We start from the raw sequence: 23,698 nt of genomic DNA on the forward strand, positions 1-23,698 counted from the left end.
TTTCAGAAGACAGCAGAGGAGGTAGTGCCCCCAGGGGAGAGTTACATTTCAGCTAAAGCCAGGAACTGAGGGAGCATGCTAAGGAGAAGTTAAGGGTATGAGGAGGTCCGCAGTTTATTAGAGGGCATGAGGGCAAGCAAAGGGCTGGGTCAGGACAGAGTACCGAGTGTCACGGAGACAACAATGCTATAGAGTAGGTGGGCTAGGGCATTTACATTTTCACTTAAACCATCAAAACAGGGGTAGGAGGCAGACTGGATTTCACTTAGTCTCTTGGAAGGGGTAAAAAGTGGTGATTAAGGTGTGGCTTCTAGGGGAGCCTGGCCGGCTCAGTTAGAAGGGTGTGTGACTCTCGATCTCAGGGTCATGAGTTTGAGCTCCATGTTGGGTGTAGAGATTACTCAAAATTAAATACACAAACTTTTTTTTAAAAAAAGATTTTATTTATTTATTTGAGAGAGAGAGAGAGCACAAGCAGGGGGAGGGCCAGAGGGAGAGAGAGAAGCAGACTCCTCTGCTGAGCAGGGAGCCCGACACAGGGCTCAATCCCAGGACCATGGGATCATGACCTGAGTCGAAGGCAGACACTCAACCAACCGAGCCACCCAGGTGTCCCAATAAATAAACTTAAAAAAAAAAAAAAAAAGGGATGTGGACTCTAGAGCAGAGCTGACCACATTCAAATCCCAGCCTTGCTCTATGTTTCAGCTCTCTATAACCTTGGACAAGGTTTCTCTGGGCCTCTGTTTCTCTTCTGTAAAATGGAGATGACAAGAGTACCGACCTCACACGGTTGCTGTGGGGATTAAATGACTTCGTGTGTTAAATGTCTGGGTAGTTGCCTCACACACACTTGGTGGTGGCTCCCAGGCCTGGTGCAGCAGCACCCTCACCCACTTGGACCCTGCTCTTGTGCTAGGTGGAAAACACAAGTGGCAACCACTTGGATGGGAAGGACGAGTTTCATGAGCATGTAGGGATGCAAGAATTATATGGAAATACCAAGAAGATCCCAGTGAAGAAATGGATTCTTTCAGGTAGCAGCTGGCTGATACTTCCTATAAGTGGGATCTGGATGTGAAGGCTTCATTCCCTGAGATTACAGGAGGTTATATTGCTACACATCAGGCCAATGACGGCTTCTCCAATGATGGCGAGTCCAGCCCTACTGCAGATGTACAAAGCTATCGATGCTAGAATGCGGAGGAACTTCTGCAAAGAAAAACCCCAAACCCACTGATCCCTAAAGGGGAGAGATAAGAGAAAGGAAGAATCAAGATGGTTTCACGTTGAAGAAGATAGAAACACAAATGTATTTAATGTCTGATTTGCCTCCAGACATTACAGTGGATGAATTGATACAACTTTTCCAAATCCTGCATTATTATGAGAGATCCTTGGAAGGAGCTGAATGATACCAACCTTTGCAAAGATAACCAAGGAGATCTTAAAGGAGATGGGCTTTGCTGTTACTTGAAGAGGGGATCCCCAGAAGTTTTCGGATAAAGATGCACTTATGGGCTGCAAAGTTCATGTCAAGGTTGCAAAGTTTCAAGCTGAAGGAAGAATATGATGCCTCAAGAAAGGAGTGCAAAGACCACAAGAAGGCAACCTTCCACACCACAATTATAGCAGCTCAGCCTAGGTGTCTGCTCTCTGCAGGTCCTGGATGAGGCCCTGGGGCTGCAAAGAATCAGAGAAAACTAGAAATAAAAATGGAGACAGTGACAGCTTCTGGGTAAAATGATTAGAAGTCTTCAGAAAGTAAAGGAGGAAAAAGAAGCTTGGAACCAGGGAAGGCTTCAGGGCAGTTAATCAAACCTTGGAGTAACCAGGAAACCCAGAGATTTCCTGAAGAATAGGATACAAATGGAGATGAGGAAGAAATCAGGTAGTGTCAAAAGCAATTGCCAAGGGGCTCAAGCGCAGGGCTATAGGGAAGAACTGGTGACAATGACTACAGATGCTAAGTTTGCAGGACTTATTCTAGACTATTAATGAGGCCAACCAGAGGCCAAGGACTACTGATCCCCTGCCCTGTCCTTATAGGGAGGTATTCCACAGGATCCTAGGATATAAATGGGAGGACAACATCTCAAGTCTGTGTGGATGTGGGGATCTCCCACCTCCTGACTACTAGCCCCAGGCCTGACCTATCCATACTCCCTTCAAGGAGCTGCTGAATTTCTGCAACTGGAAGCAGATGTGATATAAAAACATCTATGATTTCTATCGATGACAGTCGCAGGTACTGCCAATTCTGCTGTGGTTTGTTGCCTACACTTTTCATTGGAGGAAATGCTAAATTTCAGTTTGAGGTTAGTGAAAATAAAATGTAATTTTTCCTGATCCTCATTCACAGAGCCTTTAGGATCTTGCTTAAGGGCCCTGCAAGGGAAGCAATGTCTGAGTGGAAAGGAAGCCAGGCCAGGAGACCTTGTTGCTCCCTGCCGGTGAGCCTCGTGACCCTTGGTGCCTGCTACCTAGATCCTGGAACGGTCCTGGCTTCTGTCTTTTCCAAAGCCTGCCTGTTCAGCTTTTCCTTCACATCTGTAAATATCCTTCCAATAATTTACTCTTACTTCTTACAATTAATTTGTTATTTCTCTACAGATAGCTACCACCACAGGCCCACAACTTCCTGCCTAGAGTCATGGAACAAGAGTGAGTGTGGGCAGAGAAGGTTCAAGCCACTGAGCGGCTGTGTGGTGTTGGCACTCATTTACTTATTCAAGCATATGAAACAGAAAGAACACCTCCTCACAGGGTAGGTGTGTGAATTCAGTGAGATGAAAGATCTACTCTACGAGATCAAGGACTTTGATTTAGTCTCTGCTGAATCCTATCAGTGCCTATCATAGAACACAGAAGGGGATCAATAAATATGCTTTGGTTTAATGAATACTGTATCTGAAAACACTCGGGGAACTCCAAAATGTTACATAAATAGCTGTATCCATTATTCCCAGGATGAAGAGAGCAGATAACTATTCTCCCCCCTCAAAGTTTTCTCTTGGTCTTGCATTTTCCTTCTTTCCTTGAATCTTTACCCCAAACCTATGTTGGAATCCAGCTAAGTTGCCTGCTTCCCCTTATGACTGATTTCCTGAAACCAAAAATCCACCCTTCTCAAGTGGAGGGGGGTGGGTCAATAATAGGATGAGGAGGAAGGAGGGTGTCCCTTATTCTTTAGTCCTCATTCAATAGTCCTGAAATTGATGCTGGGATGGGCACCCCCATTTTGCGCAGATACAGAGCTGTTAAACACTAAGTGAGTGTTTCCCAGAGGGCCCAGGCAAGAAATAACACAGGGCAAGCCTAGGGTACAGAGGTAGACAGATAGAGGGAAATGCTATTTCTTTAAAGGACAGAGATCCGTAAGCAGCGTTGGAAAAATGTGAGGGGCAGTGATGTTCACCAGAAGTTGCGTTTCAGCCTGGAGATCACAAGGTTCCATCTAAGCCAAAGGGTTTTTAGGCTGGGCGCCTGGCTGGCTCAGTCAGTAGAGCCTGCAACTCTTGGTCTCGGAATTGTAGGTCTGGCCCCACCTTAGGTGAAGAGATGGCTTAAAAATTAATAAAATCTTGGAGCGCCTAGGTGGTTCAGTCAAGCATCAACCCCACCTGGGCTCAGATCTGGAGACACCCCGCCCCGTGTTGGGCTGCAGGATGGGGTGGAGTCTACTTAAGATTCTCTCTTCCTAGGCCTCTGCTCCTCCCCTGCTCCTCCTGCACTCTCTCTCTCAAATAAAAAAAATAGAATCTCTCCCAAAAATCCTTCTAAAAACATCTTTTTAAAAGGGGGGGGGTAGGCTGAAGGGAAAGTCCTTCAGTTGTTTCAGCGTGATGGAAGTGGACGCGTGGGAGAAACTTCGCAGCGGCCTCCGGCAAGACGAAGCAGTCGGGAACAACTCCATCTCCTGGTCGATGCTGCCCCCTGGAAGTCGATTTGGGTATCGCGGCTCCCCTTCGCGCTATTCTGTCTCACCGGGTCCTGAGAGACTGTTGGGTAAGAGTTCTTACGGATCCCCGGGGAGATCGATGTCACCGAAAACTGTGAGCTACAACAAAAGGTGAATGCCTTCCGGTTCCCTAAACAAGAGCCTCTTCATACTCCAACACTGCCCCTCAGTGAGCCCTGCAAAATAACGAACGCGCTTATCGGTCGTCTGAATATTTGCGTCCCGGGATGGACAGAAGTGGCCTGTAGCAAAATCAAAGTGCCTGCCTGCACAGCCCTCCTTCCATAGTAGCCTTAGTTGACTTTCGATTAAGTCGCCTGTCTTGGAGGAAGTCTCCCTCGCGGAGCATCAGGGGACCCCTTCTGTGGGAAACTGCTCTTTGTCAAAACAGCCTGCACCTCCCCTGTTCCAAGTCGCAAACCCTGAGCGAACCTTCTCCCGTGCACCTCACGCAGAGGCTGGAGTCAGTCAAATGTGAGAACTGGATCCCCCAGGGTTGAAAACTAGAACTGGGGGAGGGTGCAAGTGGGCGAGGAATGAGAAGCGGGAAAGGAAGACAGAGGGGCAGAGGATTCCCGGGGCGAGCTTGCGGCCCTCGGAGCCCAGCACACTACCACCCAGCACGCGGCAGGCCTCAGGGAATGTCCGGCGCAGAGTCAGGCTGGGTGACACGGGAAGGACGCCGAGAGCAGGGAGTGAGTGGCGGTGGCGCCGGGTGAGGTCAGTTAAGGACACTGCCCTGATTCTGCCCCTGAGGCGTCTGGGCCAATCGGGAGCCGCCCACAGTTCCCCCAAATCATCCATTCCCTTCCCCCCCTCCCCCCCGCTCTTCAACCTCTGGCGCGGAGGCTCTTAAAGCAGAGGCAGCAGCTCTGAGATCGGGCTTCCAATCAGAGCGCGGCTCTCGGAGGTGGGCGGAACCCAAAGAAGGAGCAAGCGGGAGTACTCCCCTGCCGCCACGCCCCCACCCCGTGGCAGCCAATCGGGAGAGGCTACCGACCAGGACCTTTCCCACTCGGCCTCCCGGCGCGCCCACCTCCTCTCCTCCGCCCTCGCTCGGGGCGGTCCCGGACCCAGCGCTTCGCAAACACCGCGCGCCTTTGAGGACCCCTCCCCTCCCTGCCTCGGCGACTGGGCCCGCAACCAGAGGGCCTAAGCAGGGAGTAGAATTCATTTTCCATCCGTAACTCTCTAGGACCTGGGAAGGAATGCTCAGACCAAAGGGAAGAAGGAAACACCCCCAAATTACCATTTTCTCCGGACTGCCTGCGCCTTCCCCCTTAAGACTAAAATGGGCCTCCGTGTGTCTCTGGTCTAGAGTCTGAGTTCAAACGAGGTGTATAGGTACAACAGAAAGTCTCCAAGTCAAACACAGAAAAGGATGAAATAGGCATTCTGCAAACCTGTCCTACCTCTGCCCCAATGGTGTGGGGGCTACAATCCTCCATTAAGGGCTGTGCCAGCTACAACCAGAAGAGCTGATGTTGTAGGAGAGGAAGCAGACCCAGGGTCAGCTTGAGGGGAGGGATGCAAGGAAAGCCGGTGTTGGGAACCAAGGTAGCCTGTGGGACAGTGCCTGAGGCTGCACAGCCATGTTTCCAGCCCCTGAAGCATTTACCGTTTTACTTATTTATTGAGGCATTTGCCATTTAAACCAGGGGCCACCTTCCTCCATCAGGTTGGTTACTCATGAACTAGTCCCCTTCTTTGGCCTGAAGGAGCCAGAGGTCAGAGGTCACTATCCATACCCCTTCTTTCTGGACACCCACCAGAAAAGGTAAGCCCAGGAGCTAGCGACAGCCGAAAGGTGACCCTGGAGCAGAAACGGGGGCCAGTTGAAGGCCCCAGGAGGGAGGAAGGAGATGGGAGAAGAGTGTTATGTCATATTAAATATTTATTGTTTTCTGCAGACTGGCTTTGGAGTAACTCTCAAGCTAGGAGGGGATTAGTTAGTGTTCAAGTTTCTGAGATCTTAGGTCAAAAAGCTACAGAAAAGAAATCACTGAGTGGAAGAAAAAAAATCAATGACTTGCCTTGCCACCAATTCCAAGAGTTTAGGCTTTGTGCCTCAGGACATGGTGACAAGAGTAGAGTAAACCAGAGACTGGGACAGTGAAAGCTTTACTGGGGGAAGAGAACTTGGGTGCAGGGGCGGGGGTGAGGGGTGGTGAAACTGGGAAAATGATAAAGGCTGTTTTGGAAGCCCAGGGGGAAGTGGTCCTGGGAACCTGAAAACAAGGGCAGCCAGCTTATCCTGATGAGGCAGGGTCCAGAGAATGAAGGCAGGGTGAGGCATGTCAAGGACCTGGGAGGCAGGTGGAAAACTGGTAAGGAAACCACCGGTGAAGAAGAGTGTGGGACAGGGTACAAAAGTCCAAGAGAAGGCCGGTGGATCCCGGGGTCCGGCACATCAGAAGTTGGGCTTGTGCTTCTTGAGCTCCACCATAAGGTGATGAATGTTGATGAGCTCAGCCCGGGCAGGGAGAGCTCGGAGCTGGGGCTGAGAGAGCACCCGGTGGAAGCGATGATAGAGCTGGATCAGCTGGGTCAAAGCTCCCTGGTCAGAGAAAGTCATGGAAGGATCAGGCTGTGGGCTGGTGCTGAAGACGACATTAGGAATCAGGCTAGGGCTCATCCAGAACTTTGGGCATACTGGTAATTGAAGCTCAAGGGTCATCTGGGCGATGCTGAGCCCAGGGAAAACCACTAGTGATGGGGGTTTGTGGGGGGAGTGAAGCCCGGGAGCCGCAAGTCACCTGGATGATACTGGTTCCATTTCTGAAGTTGGTGAAACTCCGCATTACATCCTGACTCAGAGACTCCACTGATGATTTCCAGGAACTACCAAAGCCACGGATCAGCTGAGTAACCCGGGCTAATGGCAGGAGGAAAGAGAGAGGGTGTCAGAGGAGGACTTGGTGAGGTGATCTTTGACCCCTAAGTCCTCCGCAAGGCACAGCCCTCCTCAGCATCCAAGCCCATTTTCCTATTCTACCCCGCCCCATGGAATCTGCATCCCCTCATTTTTCTTTTCCACTCCCCTTACCACTGACCCAACCACTACATCATCTTCATACCTTCTTCCCCTCGAAGTCGCTCAGCCTGTCCACGCTCAATCAAAGCCTCAGCTTCCTTCACAAATGCCACCAGACCCCCAAAAGGGGGAGACAATAACTCTTCAATGAATTCCTGTAGAAATAGACAACACACATACACAGAGTCAAGTGTCCTGGTGTCAACAGATTTCCCCACTTCTGGCATCATGACTCACCAGGTCCTCAGAATACTCCCAGAGCGAATTACATACTTGAAGACACCACTGGTCTCATAAGAGATGGGGGAAATCTCTAAGGACTCCCCCTTCTAAAAACAAAAACCAGAAAACTAAACTTGAGCTGGGAGCAGAGCAATGAGAAACTGGGATCAAGGCTGGAACCAGAGGGGTGGGCACCTGGGTGAGGCAGGGCTTCCAGAAGGCAAAGAGCCATGGAAACTGAGCCTGATGCCAGACTCAAGGGGAGAAGCAGAGCCTGGGGCTCTCGTGAGAGCCTCAAAGGGATGCTGATGTAGACAGAGGTGGATTGCATCTTTCAGCTACTGCAAAATCAGAGGCAAATCCTCTTGACAGAAAAATATCCTCAATCCAATTCTAGGCCCATACGACTCCCCCTGATTAAGACCAAGCAATGATCTCAAAGATAGAAAGGAAACTATGAGAGGCAGGAGACAATAAGCAATGGACTTAGACCTCCAAAGACTGCCAACATCAGGACTGTCAGATACACGGCAGTTGTGCGTTCTATACGAAACATTCAAAGAATTAAAAATATAGACACAAAGATGACGACTCAACAAGATTAGGAATGGACAGACTTGAAACAAAATGAAGTTTTTAAGAAACGACTTAAAAATTTTAAATGTTTTTAATTTTAAAAAGTCAACAGGTTAAACAGCAGATCAGAAATACCTGAAGAATAACAAATTGAAATTTATAATTAAAGAAATAACTTAGGGTGCAGCACAGATAGACAAGGAGATGGAGAATTTTGAGACGTTGAGAGGTACAGAAATCTAATCAGTAGGCAGTGATCACGGACGGCTACTGACATAAAAGGACCAAGAAGACATCCCGTGCCCCTGATGGAAGTACACACCACTAGCTCTCAATTATCCACGGGGGAAAAAAAACCCTAACTGCAATCTGGTCAAGCCTCTTCATCTAACTACACATTTATGGGGAAAAAGAAACAGTTCGGCCACACCATGGAATGTGATCTGCAAAATCCAGACTGTACGTTATTCTACATGACAAATGACTCAGTTTCTTCCACAGATAAATTGCAGAGGAGGGGAGCAAAGGTGGAAGGGCACTCTATAAGAGACATATGTATGGACCATCCATGGAGGCTGATTTGAACCATAAAAACCATTTATAACTAGGAAAATCTGAACACTAGCTCTTTTAAGTAAGATCATTTTTTTAAAGTGTAATAATATGTTGTGGTTTTTAAAACACATCCTGATACAGATGAAGTGATGATGTATAAGATTTAATTCCAAATAACTAGGGATGGGGCGCCTGGGTGGCTCAGTTGGCTGAGTGTCTGCCTTCGGCTCAGGTCATGATCCCGGGGTCCTGGGATTGAGCCCCACGTCCAACTCCCTGCTCAGCAGGGAGCCTGCTTCTCTCTCCCTCTGCCCCTCCCCCTGCTTGTGCTCTCTTTCTCTGTCAAATGAATGAATAAAATCTTTAAAAAAAACACAACAACTGGGGGGCAGGCATGGGAGGATGAGCAATGGGTGCTGACAGAGGTGAAATAAAACTATCTATGAGTATTATTGATTGAAGATCTGGGATGGTACCTGGGGGTGTCACCCCTGGGGGATGGCACCTGGGGGGTCCACTTTGCTATGCTCTATATTAGCATGTGCATTTGAAATTTCCCACAATAAAAAGTTAAAATTGGAGTGCCTGGCTGGCTGAGTCGGTAGAGCGTGCGACTCTTGATCTTGGGGTTGAGTTCAAGCCCCACACTGGATGTAGAGATTGCTTGAAAATAAAATATTTAGGGGCACCTGGGTGGCTCAGTCAGTTAAGCAGCTGCCTTCGGCTCAGTTCATGATCCCAGGGTCTTGGGATCGAGCCCTACATCAGGCTCCTTGCTCAGCAGGGAGCCTGCTTCTCCCCGTCTGCTGCTCCCCCTGCTTGTGCTAGCTCTCTCCCTCTCTCTCTAATAAATAAATAAAATCCTTAAAAAATAAATAAAATAAAACCTTTTAAAAATTAAAATTAAAAAAATAGAAGGGCTGAATTAAAGTGGGAGGGGGAACCCACAAAAACAAGAAAACCAAGCTAGACAGAATGATCTGGTAAGTGAAACCTTTAAAACAAACTACTTCCATTTAAAAATAAAATCTTTGGGGTGCCTGAGTGGCTCAGTTGGTTAGGCGTCCAGCTCTTGATTTTGGCTCAGGTCATGATCTTGGGGTCATGGGATAGAGCCCTGTGTGGGGCTCAGCGTGGAGCCTGCTTGGAATTCTCTCTCCCTCTCCCTCTGCTCCTCCCCCCACCCCCACTTTCTCTCTCTCTCTCTCTCTCTTTTTTTTTTTTAAAGATTTTATTTATTTATTTGACAGAGAGAGAGACAGCCAGCGAGAGAGGGAACACAAGCAGGGGGAGTGGGAGAGGAAGAAGCAGGCTCATAGCGGAGGAGCCTGATGTGGGGCTCGATCCCATAACGCCGGGATCACGCCCTGAGCCGAAGGCAGACGCTTAACCACTGTGCCACCCAGGCGCCCCTCTCTCTCTCTCTTAAAATTAAAAAAAATTTTTTTCCACTCTTCCCACAAAACACCCACTTATATCCACTGAAGAATGTCAGGTAATTAATATGAGACTGGGGAGACATTCCCAAGAATGGATCTTTCTATAATTGAGGGATCTTCACTTGTAATGTCATTTTGAACAGAGATTAGCCAAATTCAACCTATTCCAGTTGCCCGAAGGCAATAACCCACTCTTAACAATATAACACGGGGGGCACAAGGAGTATACCCCAAAGGGCAGTTCAGCTAAGAGAGATGAGCTGTCCTAACGCAGTAGCCATGACTCACATGTAGCTATCAATCACTTGAAATGGCTTAGTCATAACTGAAATGTGCTGTAAGTATACAATACATGCCAAACTTCAAAGACTTCATACGGGAAAAAATGTAAATAAATAATTACCAACTTTTTATTGGCTACATGTTGAAGTAATGATATTTTGAATATAGCAGGTTAAATAAAATATATTAAGTTCATCCCATCTATTTCTTTTTACTGTCTGAAAGGCAGCTACTAGAAAATTTAAAATTACTTAAGTGGCTCCTATTTGTGGCACATATTGTATTTCTATTGGACAGCAGTGGTCTAGACTTGGAAGCTTTCTTTACGCTAACAAGTAAGAGAGAATGTTCAGGAAAAATAAAAATAAAAAAAGAATGTTCTGAGAGCTGAGGAGCCGGCCAGAGGGAAAGAGTGCACTGGGCTTTGGCTAGCAATTTTTCCCACACCGTATCAAGAAGCAGCCCACCAAAAAGGTCTGAGAGCACTGATGCCAGCTGGCTCCCCACCTGGGCAAATCTCATAGCACCTCGGTTGCTCTCAGCAGAGTCCACCGGTTTAAGAGAATTGCAGTTCTGAAGGCAGAACTGCCATTCCCTCAGGTCATGATCTCAGGGTCCTGGGATCAAGACCCACATCGAGCCCCACATCAGGCTCCCTGCTCAGTGGGGAGCCTGCTTCTCTCTCTCCCTCTGCCCCTCCCCCTGCTTGCGCTGTCTTGCTCTATCTCTCAAATTAATAGATAAAATCTTAAAAAAAAAAAGATACAGCTGTGAATTTTCCCAAATTAATGAAAAAGATAAATTCAAAGACCCAAGAAATGCAAGATACCAAACAAGATAAAGAGAAACCCACATCCAAACATATTGTGGTAAAACTTCACTATACCAAAGAAAAAAGGGATATTTAAGAGCAGTCAGAAGGAACAGACTGCCGTTTAGAACAACAGCAGGCATCTCCGCAGCAATAAGGTAACAGTGGAAAATCATCTTCTAAATGTTGAGAGAAAAAAAACTTAGAATTTGACAGTAAGCCAACAAAACTATCTTTTTCTAACAAAGATAAAGGCATTTATATAAAAACAAAAATGAGGTTTACTACCAACAAACTTTCACAGAAATATTTCTGTAGGATTTACTTCATGAAGAAGAAAAATGACCCCAAAAAGATAATTTGAATTTTAAAAAGGAATAGTGAACTGGGAAACATGCATGGAAATCCAGATAAATGTTGTCACTATAAAATGGCAATAATTAAAAGTAGAACAGAAGGGCGCCTGGGTGACTCAGTTGGTTAAGGGTCTGCCTTTGGCTCAGGTCATGATCCCAGGTTCCTGGGATCAAGCCCCATGTCAGGCTCCTTGCTCAGCCTAGAGTCTGATTCTCCCGCTCCCTACATCCTCCTCCCCTCCCCTGCTCATGTTTCCTCTCTTTTTCAAATAAATAAATAAAATCGTAAGGAAAAAAAAGGAAAACAGAAATAAAATACTGGTCAATAATTAGCATGGAAGGCAGAAGGCGGAGGAACGACTGGAGCATTAAAGTATTTTCAATGTTTTAAAGTCTACATATTGTTTGGGAGAGCAGTTAAATATTAAGTTTAAATGTTAAGAGAAACATGCAAAGAAGAAGTTAAAGGACAAATTCGAAAAGAAAGGAATACGAAATCCAAACAGTCAGAAAAAAACACGTAGTAAGAAAAACAAAGGCAAAAACTACAACACACACAGGACAAGCAGAAAACTAAAGACAGTAGGGGCGCCTGGGTGGCACGGTTGGTTAAGCATCCGCCTCTTGGTTCTGGCTCAGGTCGTGATCTCTGGGTGGTTAAGATCAAGCCCTGCAGCCAGCTCCACGCTCAGCGTGGAGTCTGCTTGAGATTCTCTCTCCTTCTCCCTCTGCCCCTCCTGCTTGTGCACTCTCACTCTCTCTCTCTCTCAAAATAAATACGTAAATCTTAAAAAGAAAACAAAAACTAAAGATGGTAGAAAAAAGTCCAAATGTAACATTAATCATCATAAAAACAAACAGATTAAATCACAAATTAAAAGGCACATAACACAATTTTTAAAAAATTCCAGCTATACACTATTTATAAAAGAGTTAAAATGTGAAAACATAAAAAGTCTGAAAGAGGAAGAATGGAGATAAATTAACAGGCAAATATTAACCAAACTAAAGCTGACAGAGCTCTGTTAGTATCAGACATAACAGGCTTTAAGACAAAATTATTAGGGCTAAAGTGGGTCATTATATCATTACAAATACTTCAAGTCACCAGTAAGAGCTAACGATTCTAACCTTTTAGGAATTCAGATAAAATAAGCTGAAACTATATAAAGGAAATGTTGATAGAACTGCAGTGAAAAAGTGACAAATCTATAAATTTCAAAACATATCTCTCAACTATTGATAAGTTAAGCACACACAAAAATAATCAGTAGAGATATAGATAATATGAACAATACAATTAAAAGGCTAGGAATTCCACACTTAGCAATTAAAGAATACACATTCTTCTCAAACACACATGGAACATTTACAAAAGTTGATCACGTAACTAGGCCACAAGTGAATCTAAACAAATTTCCAAAAATCAGCACCAAAAAACTACGTTCTCCATCCACAATGCAATTAAATTAGACATTAATAACAAAAAGATAAATAAGAAAACTACTTTTAGAAATTTTAGAACACTCCAAAAAAATCTCATGGATCAAAGAAAAAATAAGTGAAATATACAAATTCTTAGACCTGAATTATTTTATTTTTATTATTTTCGAACTGAATTATTTTAAAAATGCTACATATTCAAACCTGCAGAATTCAATAAAAGCAGTAATCTGAGGGAATTCCATTGTTTTAAATCTCCAAGGATGCTTTTGCTGGCAAGTTCTATGAAACCTTTCAAGGAAGAGATCATTTTAATCTTAAGTCTTTCAGAATAAAAAACAAAGAAGGTATACTTCCTTTCCACCTCCTTCTACAAATCCAGCATGACTTTGGTACCAAAATCACGCAAGGGTACTACAAGAAAAGAAAATCAACGGCCAATAAAACCTATGCACAAAGAAGCAAAAATTCTAAATGAATTAGACCAAATCCAGAATGGTTTATTCTAAAATCTACAAATGTTATAAACCATAAAATTGATAAAGAACAAAAATCAAATAATTACCTCAACCACTGCTGAAAAAGCACACATTCTTAATCAAAAATTCAATGATTTTAATAAAAAATAACTCTTGGCATACTAGGAACTGAATACAACTGTTGGTGAGGATGTGGAGAAAAAGGAGCCCTCATGCACTGTTGGTGGGAATGCAAGCTGGTGCAGCCGCTGTGGAAAATAGTATGGAGGTTCCTCAAAAAATTAAAAATAGAATCACCATATGATTCAGTAATTCTACTACTGGGTATTTACCCAAAGAAGACAAAAACACTAATTTGAAAAGACATAGGCACCCCTATGTTTATTGCAGCCTTATTTACAATAGCCAAGATATGGAAACAACCAAAGTGTCCATCGATAGATGAACAAAAATGTGGTATGTATATACAATGGAATATTAGCCATAAAAAATAAGTGAAATCTTGACATTGCAATGACATGCTGAATCTAGAAGGTATAATAAGTGAAAAAAGTAAGCCAGAGAAAGACAAATACCATATGATTTCACTCATATGTGGGATTTAAGAAACAAAACAAAGTAAAACAAGAGACAAACCAAAAATCAGACTCTTAAATACAGAGAACAAACTGGTGGCTGCCCAAGCAGGTAGGTGGGGGATGGGTGAAATAGATAAAGGGGATTAAGAGTACGCTTATCTTGAGCACTGAGAAATGTATACAATTGTTGAATCATCATATTGTACACCTGAAACTAATATAACACTGTATGTTAAATTATACTTGAATTTAAAAAAATGAATTACTGATATGTAATGAAAAATAGTAATAATAATAACTTGGCATACTAGGGGCTGAAAAGAATTTTCTTAACTTGAGAAAGGGTATCTATAAAAAGCCTATAAAACAAGACTATAAAAAATTTTCTTAAACTGAGAAAGAGTAGCTATAAAACAGCAATATTACTCTTACGGGGAAATGACAAAGGAATTCCTTTTAAAATTAGGAAAAGATAAGGGTTCTCACTATCATCACTTCCACTCAACTATTCCACTTTGTGCTGGAGGTATCAGCCAGTACAGTAAGAAAATAAAGACATAAGAAATTAAAGACTTAAGAACTAGAAAGTTAGAACTAAAATTCTCATGCCTACATAGAATCACACACATAATCTCCAGAAATGTTATTAGAAATAGTAAGTTAAGGAGGTGTTATGTTTTATATACAAAAACCAATAGCATTTCTATCAGCAGTTCAAACAAGAAGAAAATTTCTTTCTAAAATGATAATATTTAAGTATCAACAGTTTATTTAAAGGACAAATTCCAAAAGAATAGATCAGAAAGTCTGAACAATTAGAAAGAAAAAAAGCAGTAATTATTCCTAGTAATTCCTAGTACTCCTCGTAATTATTCCTAAATAAATATGGATTTATTCCTAATAAGAATAACTACAGTAACAACTCCTAGCACACTAGGGATTGCGAAGAATTTTCTTAACCAGATAAAAGGCATCTACAAAAACACTCACAACAGCATTGCTCCTAATGGGGAAATGATGAAAGCATTCCCTTTAAAATCAGGAACAGGATAGGGGTTCTCACTATTACCCTTCTATTCAATTGCTCAACATTGGCAAAGAGATCCTAGCCAGAACAGTAGGAGATCAAAGATGTAAGAAATTAGAGGCAAAGGATTAGAGAGGATTTATTTACTCCTAGGAGGATGAAATCTGCATATTACACCTACCTAGGAATAACTCTGACAAAGATTTGCAATGTCTTTGTGCTGAAAATTATAAAAGGTTATCAAAAGGCATTATAAAATATCTTAAAAAATGGGAAGCACATGGTCATGGACAATAAGTTTCAATATCAAAAACCATCAATTCTTCCAAATCGATCCAAATTGATCAACGCGATTTCAATCAAAATCCTTAAAGTTTTTTCAATGTGAAAACTTACAAGCTGACAATACAATTTATATAAAAAATCAAGAGGCCAATAAGAAGATACTCCTGAAAAAGGTGGAATTTACATAATTATAAAGCATAATAATTAAAACTCCACTGCAGGTTAGACAAATTGATCAATGGAATAGAATAGAGGCAAGACATACATCTTTATAATTTTCTATGTGACAGAGGCACAATGCAGATCAAATGGAGAAAGAAAGTGATTTTCGATAAATGGTTCTGTGCCCATTATTATCTATATATAAAATATTAGATTCCTACCTCATATCATACATAAAAACAATTCCAGGTAAATTTAGAGCTTAGACATAAAAAAGCAAAATTTTATAACATTAAGAAAAAAATGTAGTATATTTTTCTGACCTTGGGATAATATGAGATTTCTTACATGAGACAGAAAAATCAAGAAAAGATCAGTAAAGTCAATCATATTAAAATTAAGAATTTGTCCACCATAAAACAACATAAAAAAATAAAAATAAAAAATAAATAAAAAGATAAAGCACTGAAAGATATCTGCAACTTACATAATCAAAAGACTGGCTTCATAAACAGAACATATGAAAAAACTCTTAAAAATCAAAAAGAAATAAAAAACTTTTCTCCATCTACATGCACTAAAAGACTAATTGTTCACAAAACAATTGTCACAGTAGCAAAAAGCTAGAAATAATCCAAATGTCCATCTGCAGAATACATTATATTAACACAACATGAAATTATATAAAGTGAGGGGTGCCTGGGTGGCTCAGTCGTTAAGTGTCTGCCTTCGGCTCAGGTCATGATCCCAGGGTTCTGGGATTGAGCCCCGCATTGGGCTCCCTGCTCAGCGGGAAGCCTGCTTCTCCCTCTCCTACACCCCCTGGCTTGTGTTCCCTCTCTCTCTGCCTCTCTCTGTGTCAAATAAATAAATAAAATCTTTAAAAAAATGAAGTATTAAAAAAGAAAGAAAGAAATTATATAAAGTGAAAAAGAATAAGCTGCAGCCATATGTCATAATACGACAATGCTGGAAAAATTATGCATGAAAAAATCCTGTGATTGTTTTTATGTCATTAAAAAATAAAACTAAATGGGGGCGCCTGGCTGGCTCAGTGGATAGAGCCTGCGACTCTTGGTCTCGGGGTCGTGAGTTCCAGCCCCATGTTGGACATGGAGACTACTTTAAAAAAGTAAATAAATAAATAATAAAAATTTTAGAAGTGAATAAATAAAACTAAGTAATCATTGTTTTGTCATACTTAAAGCTGTATTTTTAAAAGCAAAAGCATGATAAACACAATATTTAGGTCAAGGAGAGACTTAAAATCGTGACTAGCAAGGAAATGGGGTGAGGAAGAATTCATTGATGCTGGTTATCCCCAAGGTATGTGGGGGGTTCAGGGACATGTGTATCGTTAAAAAAACACAAAAGAAAATAAAATAGACCAAGAGTTCCAATTCTGTGTGCCTGAAGCCCCTTAACTGCCACTCCCTACACACACACACACACACACACACACACAGAACTGAAAGTAGCATACAAGACTGTCCCTCTCCTCTTCCTCACCCCCCTACCTGTGTCCGAGCATTGAGCAGCTGCTGGAAACTCTCAACCTCCTTGCTGTCATCTGCAGCCCGCTCCTAAGAGAAGACATATGGAAACCTCAAATGTGGGGAGAAGCAGTCCTTCACTTCAGGATATCCCCTTCCTTCCACATTTACTGTGCTTGGCCAGGCAATGGGCCAGACACCAAGAATAATACACGGAACAAGACAACATCATCTCTGTCCTCCCAGAGCACCCAGAGCAGTGGGGGAAGCCAAACTCTGGGTAGGGAGGAAGGGAGACGCGGTGTCTGTACCATCAGCACGCCCAGCATCATGTCATAGTTGTTGATCAGAAACACAAGCTGCTCCTTCCTTGAGGAGAACTCGGCTGCCACTCGGAGGACAAAATTCTCCACTTCCACCTGGAAAAGCCAGAAGGAAGAGGTGACACGAGGAGGCAGGAGCACACGGCCCTCTTCACACTCCAGGCCACCGTGGCAGCCCAGTCGCCGGGAAGTCTCTCCCGTCCACCCTCACCTGTAGCTGTCCCAGCAGCTGCATTGTCCGTTCATTGGGAATTGTCTGGTTGATGCTGACAAGCGCAGATGAGAACTCTGCATATCGGCGTGTGATCTGGGGGAAAGGGGAAGAAAATCACACCAGCCCCTGGCCCAACCAACACAACCTCCCAAGACCCTAGGACCTAGCCAATCAACTTCTGTGACTCCCACCCCCAAGCCCTCTAACCAACGGTGCCTGATTCACCCTGAGTTCACACATACTCCCAGACTGCCTTCCGCACACAGTGTGCCCCCCTATCCAGCCAGGCCCACACACAACTGGCAACGTGGCCAAACCCCACAGTGAAGCTAAGAGCCCTGCCTTTCAGGAACCCCTTGGTTACCCTTGCCCTCTCTCACATAGTGGGGCCGAGTATCCAGCCCCCCAAGGCGCTGAGGGTCAGTGCTTCGGACACTCTGGACATTCATCTCCAGGATCAGCTCAAATCGTGGCCACAGCAAGGCAAGAACCTGCTCCCAGTACCTGCAGGCTTAAGCAGAATCAGAGATCAGCTGGCGAGAAATGGGGGGGGGGGGGGTCATGATGAGCACTGGGTGACACATAGAACTGCTGAATCACTGTATCATACACCTGAAACTAACAGAACACTGTATGTTAACTGGAATTAAAATAAAAACTTAAAAGGCCAAAAAGAAATGTGGGGGGATGGGAGTCGGGTTTCTGTGGGGGAACCGAATTAACAGGCTGGTGGAGGCAGGACTGGTAAGAAAGGTGAGTCAGAAAGCAGTACTGTCCCCAGGCAGATGAACAGGAGTTAAGAGTCAGGGTGTCGGGTCAGTAGCAGCCCAAAGGTCAGGGCAGCGTCATGTAAGACCAAGGGTTCAAGGTCAGTGGGGCATCAAGGACCAGAGCTCAGCGACCTGTCCAGGGCAGGAACATCCCTCTTCGCTGCAATGTTGCGGAACCGGAGGACAATGTGGATACAGAGAAAAACAGCGATGGCATCATAGCAGTCCGTGAGATAGGATTCCAGGTGTTTCTATGATTCAGGGACAAACAGAGCATTGGAAAAGGATGTACACTACTCTGTCATTCCCAGTGGCTATGGACAAATGCATGTGCTCCCCTGGGGATGCAGCACTGGGAGGGAAGGGAGTGAGCTCTCAGGAAATGCACCCTCCTTCCTTGTCCACTGGCCACTAAGGTGGTCCTGCTGCCTTACCCATAAGGATCTATGCTCACAAGCCCAACATAGCAGAAGTCAGGGCTGAGCACCATTTTGGGGGCCCTTAGTTTTCAGATGCTACTAGCTGGATGTGGGTCAATAGTAGGGGTAGCCTCAGGGACCCCAAGCTTTGAGGGTTTCATATGCTCTCTGAGTACAAAGCTTAGACATTTTAGAATGAGGGGGTCCTGGTTTCAGTACCACCAGAGCTATGACCCCACTATGGTGCTGCAGAGGACTGAGAACAAAGGGATCCAAGAGCACAGGAGCTGGGGATCTTACCAGGGTCATGCCGAGCGTGCGACCCATGACAGCATGGAAGAGGTCGTGTGCAGCCGAGCCAGACACAACAAAGAATTCACAGATGAAAAGATATTCACGGCAGGAATTGTCTAGGAGAGCGTAGTGCTGGCTGCGGAAGAGGGCCTCGAATGGATACTAGGATGGGAGAGGTGAATAAGAGGGATGGAAGGGAAGGACCCCAACACTGACTCCCATAGATATTGCTGGAAAAATCAATGAGCCTGGGTAATGAGAGCTCAGGAGGCCCTTCCCATCTAACCCAAGTACAGGCTATGAAGGAGCATCCTGAATGGGTACTGAAAGGGGGAGGGGGACAAGGGGCACAAGAGAAGAACCCACCCCCACCTGCTCTTACTATGCCACCCACCTCCACAACCTGCCTTATGACATTCCCCTCAGCCAGTCTCTCCCTCTATATGCCCTGAAGTCAATGGTCTCAACCCTCTTCACATCTCAGAACACTTGGGAGACCCAAGAAAGCCCACTCCCAGTTCTAAGGGGATTGCTACAGGGGACTGGAGGGTGGGAAGCTTTGCCCAGAGATCTGGCTTCCCCCACCCACGCTTGGCATTCCCTCATGACCAACTCTTGTTCCTTCTCCTACCCTCTGTTCTCCCCGCTGGGCGGTGTGGGGCACCAGGATGGGGGCCTCCAGTTCAGTGGGGGAGATGACAGAACCACGGGTCCCCAGGGTGAAGATGGTGTTCCTGCTGCGGAGGGATGGCTTCGAAAAGAATCGTGAAGGGTCCAGAGTCAGGGAAAACAATAAGATCACAACTGTGACAGACTCAGAGGGTCAGTACCTTCAGGGACTCCAGGCAGCCAGACACAGCCCTAGATGTCCCTCCTTCCCAGTACCAGGGCCCCACTCCCCCTGACACCTGGGAATGGGCTTAGGAGAGCTTCTACTCTCCCTGACATCATACGCAAAACTGTCAAAAAGACATGTGCTTTTTTCTGGGCAGGGGGCTGTAGCCTGTATCACATTCTCAAAGGTTTTGGTCCCAGAGAAAAAGGCAAAAAGCAGTGTCTTTGAGGCACCCTCACTGTCAAGGACTAGCAGGTGGGTTCCTCAGCTCTAGGATATCTTTCTTTGCTGTATCTTCTACACCCATTAGATCATCCTTCTCAGCGACTTCCTCATACTAGGAAAAAAGAGAAAAGAGAACTGGTAACCATCTCTTCCCATGGTGTGATAAAAAGTTTTTTCACACTGTCTGGCCTCGCCCAGGGGTGGTCCCTCTTCCCAGCCCACGTGCCTAGGAATGCTCTCTCTTTGGCCTCACCTGCACCTTCATGAGCCGCCCCAGGTAAGAGCGATAGTAAGACAGGTAGATCTTGCTCAGTGTTTCCACATACTCATCCCTGATCTCCTTTGCTGTTGCTCGTTCATTGCCTAGCAGAAACTGATAGAAGAACCTGGGGGGGCCAGGGACAAGTCAGTCTCCCCGCCTCCCCCAAGAAAGCAGACACTACTACACTGGGCGGCTCGACAGCTCAGAGGTCATCCCGAGCCCCTCCTTCAGGCAGTGACCTGTACTTCAGCAGGGCCGTCTGGGGGATCTGATAGTTGGTCATTGGTTTTCTGAAGGAATAAATCTTCTGAAGGATGAACTCTCGGATCTTTGTCACCGCCTAGACAGGGGGACCAGATACAAGGCATGAAGCTGCAACCTTATGACTGAGAAACAGTGGGGGAAGTGCCACATGTTAAATATAGGAAGATGGAGAGTGGAGAGTATCTCTTCAGTATTTCTGAAAATTTTCAGGGGAACCCAGAGACATGAAGATGAGCTCTGCCAGGTAAAGGCAGGGTGAAGTTCTTGGGGACAGGCTACAGTGAACACTGCCAGGGAAACCCAGGTTGTGTCCGGGATGCTGGTTCTAGTAATCTCTGGGGTATTGTCCCCACCCCTCACCTTGACCCGGAGCCGGTCGAGGATGCCTCTGACATCGGCACAGGCCGCCGTCCCTCTAGCCTCCTGCTCTCGGACTGCAGCTGCCTTGGCATCCAGCTCTTGCAGCTGCTCCAGGAACCTGGGCTCTGTCACTGGTGCCTCCAGAATTGCCCTGGGTAGCAGGGGCAGGTGGAAGGGGTTAGGAGGGAGACCTGGACATCGCTAGACCCCAAACCATATCCCTTACATCCAGCCTGTTGCCTCTCCCTTCTTATGCTAAATCATGTAGTCAGGATATATGTACAAAGTTTTCTGTTCCTGAACCTCCCCTCTGCCCCACGCCCATAAGCCCTGAACCCCCAACTAAATGCCTGACCCTGGATAATTCCTAATATTGGATGCCTAAAGCATGCATCAAGGTTGAATTGTCAACCCACCCATCAGTTTCTGGAAGGCACTTGATGACCTGAAGCTGGAAACCCATGTGGTTAAGCAGGGAGAAGTCCCCCTAGCCCATCTACCTGCTACAGACATTGTGACTCTTCTAACTAGCAACTCACGTGATCAGAGCAGAGGGCACTATCAGACCATCGACAAGTTCCCCAAGTTTTCCCCGAACTGCTTGGCGGTTTCGAAGCCGAATGTTCATGGCTCCTGACTGTTCCTGCAGTGTCCGGATCTCAGAGCTGATAGAGCTGAGGTCACTCTGAAAAGCTCCCAACATCTGCTCCATGCGCTGGGGGTAGGACAGAAGATGTTGCTGGAGCACCACAGGGCTGGCAGGGGACAAATGGCCCATCTACGTCTACTGGTAAAGTCTTCAGTATCAGTCCATGAGGGTAGCAGGTGATGAGGTAAGAGGTAGCCCAAAGGTCACTGGCAAATAACATTAGTATGCAGTAACAACAAAAAAAGGCTGTTGAGGTCTTCCTGAAAGTGAATCTAACTATCCCCACCTGAGGCTGATGACCTAAAGAATGACACCAGAGACCATGGTCTGGTCCAGGGTTATTAGAGGTCACAGGTCATGGTTACTAACCTCAAGAACAGCATCACAGGCTGTGATCTGGTTGTGTAGAGACGCTATGTTCTCACTCTCTTGGATATCTGACCCACAAAAGTCAAGGGGCCTCACTATAAAGTTGGAGATTCTCAGACCTGCAGGACCACTCCAATTTTTCCCTGTGATGACAGAAACCTCAGAGAAAAGATGTCAGCCCCCGCTGGGCTGCCTGCACCATGCTCCACAAAATCCCTATTTTAATAACATCACCCTTTTTCTCTACTGGAGGATACAATCCCGGATGGATTTCTGCTCAATCTGCTGTAGCTCCAGCTCAACCTGCTTTGAATAGTGACGGAGATCCACACCCTGGGAGAACATAAACATGACAGGTTAGCAGAAAGTCACAGTGAAGAGACACCGGGACAGAATAACAAAGGACTACGGGTGAGATACTGGGGTAATACTGTAAGAGTGAGAGACTGTTTCTTTTTTTTTCTTCTTTGAGGGGAGGGTAAGTGGAGGGGCAGATCAGTAGAGCAGAAAGCCTCACCGTTTTAAGAGCTTCCTTTACTAACTCATCCTCCAGATTTGCCTGAATGTGAACTGGAAATAGAAGTTTATCATAAGGTCCCGCTCCACAGCGCCCTCTCCCGCAAATGAACATCTGTACACCAATCCCTGCCTTATTACTTCCAGCCCCCATGCCTCTCTAATCATAAGCAGTCTGCATCCACCTCATGCCATCACTTACCATCCACTTCATCCAGGATGAATTCATCAGAGGAGATGTCCAATTCTCCAAGTTGTAATGGCTCCTGAAGCCCAGGACCACCCCCCTGGAGAGGGAAAAGTTAATGGGAAAGGACAAGAAAGAGACTGCGAGAACAAATATAATGGGATAATCCGCAAACCTTCAGGGGTGGGGGAAGGTGGGGACAGACTGGGCTTTTACTGGGAGCCACAGGTACTGAATCAAAAAATTCCAAGAGTCTCACACTACCCAATCTAGTACTTGGGGCTTCTGGGTAGGGAATATGACAAAGGGACTTGCAAGCCACCAAGAGAGCACAGGTGTCCCAATGAGGAAAATCAGGGGTTGCAGAGAATAGAGCAGAACTTACAGTTGAATGTAGGATACCCAGGCTCCTGCTATCTTAGGTGTTCTATCACAATCCCTGTGGGGATCACCAGCCCTTCTAGAAATGTCTGCTAACAGTGTTTACCTGCGTGCCAGGTGCCATCTTTCATACACTCATTCATCTAATCCTAACCAACAACCTATATGGTTAAGTCTTACTATTTCCTTCACTTTATAGTGTGGAAAGTATGACACAGAGAGTTGGCCAACTTGCCCAAAGACACACAGCGTGCAAGAGACGAAGGTGGAATCGAAACCCAGGCAATCTGATTATAACCCACGTTCTTAACTTTAACACAACATTGCTTCTCTATTCTGCCACACAATCTGGAAGTTAATTGAAATTCTTCCCCTGGAACCTGACTGTCGGCCGTTCTGATTCCCTCTCAGACTCAGGCCCGATCCCAAGGAGGGATATGGAAAGCCACACAGGTAGCATCACCGGTAGCAGCCGCGCCCCCACCCCTGCGCCTGAACCCAGCCCAGGCCTTTCTGACGCGAAGACCACCGGACAAGACTCCGCAAGAGAAATAGTCCCGCGTTCTCACCAGCGGGCCCTCCTCCTCCTCCATATCTGAGGTCCCGGCTCGCAACATCAGCTCTCGGGCAGCAGCCGCCATGGTCGCAGCAGCGGCCATTCCGCGCAGCCTCACTTCCGGCAGCTGTCAGTCGCTGTGAGTCCGTCCCTGGGGTGGACCAACAAATCCTAGAGGGTCTTGCAGAGCGCGAAACCGTTCCCAGATATTTGAATTAAGTTGTTTGACTCCAGCCTTCCCCTTTCAGCTTAACTTCACCCAATTGCAAACGGGAATTGGACGCCTTAAGCACAATCTCACCCCGGAACCTTTGCTGCTCTCCCTCCCAAGAACTTTACGAACTGTATAGAGAGACCGTACCGGAAGTTGT

General features: G+C 45.6%; 1 protein-coding gene across 3 annotated transcripts; it reads right to left on the reverse strand.

The window, feature by feature from the left end:
• Positions 1 to 421: 421 nt before the first annotated feature.
• Positions 422 to 23,679, reverse strand: VPS52 (VPS52 subunit of GARP complex). 3 transcript variants are annotated; one of them, XM_026482649.4, is made up of 20 exons: positions 23,341 to 23,661; positions 22,406 to 22,490; positions 22,205 to 22,257; positions 21,945 to 22,020; positions 21,688 to 21,755; positions 21,209 to 21,384; positions 20,670 to 20,820; positions 20,285 to 20,385; positions 20,037 to 20,169; positions 19,838 to 19,895; positions 19,355 to 19,488; positions 18,730 to 18,885; positions 18,143 to 18,261; positions 17,621 to 17,744; positions 17,238 to 17,333; positions 17,015 to 17,122; positions 16,728 to 16,793; positions 7,039 to 7,150; positions 6,718 to 6,836; positions 422 to 4,137 (listed from the first exon to the last, which is right to left on the reverse strand). In XM_026482649.4, exons 1-20 carry the CDS (start codon positions 23,428 to 23,430, stop codon positions 4,108 to 4,110), a joined length of 2,055 nt encoding a protein of 684 aa, XP_026338434.1. In that variant the 5' UTR covers positions 23,431 to 23,661; the 3' UTR covers positions 422 to 4,107. The 3 variants fall into 3 exon arrangements, with proteins under 3 accessions (XP_026338434.1, XP_026338433.1, XP_026338435.1); XM_026482648.4 differs by lacking the exon at positions 422 to 4,137 and adding an exon at positions 5,838 to 6,518 and having other exon boundaries at positions 23,341 to 23,679; XM_026482650.4 differs by lacking the exon at positions 422 to 4,137 and adding an exon at positions 5,838 to 6,561 and having other exon boundaries at positions 23,341 to 23,679.
• Positions 23,680 to 23,698: the final 19 nt, after the last annotated feature.

This window comes from Ursus arctos, unplaced genomic scaffold, assembly GCF_023065955.2.
Source record: "Ursus arctos isolate Adak ecotype North America unplaced genomic scaffold, UrsArc2.0 scaffold_31, whole genome shotgun sequence".
Lineage (NCBI taxonomy): Eukaryota > Metazoa > Chordata > Mammalia > Carnivora > Ursidae > Ursus > Ursus arctos.

Excerpts from the sequence above, each read along its gene's own strand:
- VPS52 (XM_026482648.4), bottom strand. The coding sequence starts at position 23,430 with ATGGCCGCTGCTGCGACCATGGCGGCTGCTGCCCGAGAGCTGATGTTG. Across the intron at positions 22,258-22,405 it reads CATCCTGGATGAAGTGGATG|TTCACATTCAGGCAAATCTG; the intron begins GTAAGTGATGGC and ends TTCTATTTCCAG. Across the intron at positions 18,262-18,729 it reads GCACGCTCGGCATGACCCTG|AAACACCTGGAATCCTATCT; the intron begins GTAAGATCCCCA and ends CCTGAATCATAG.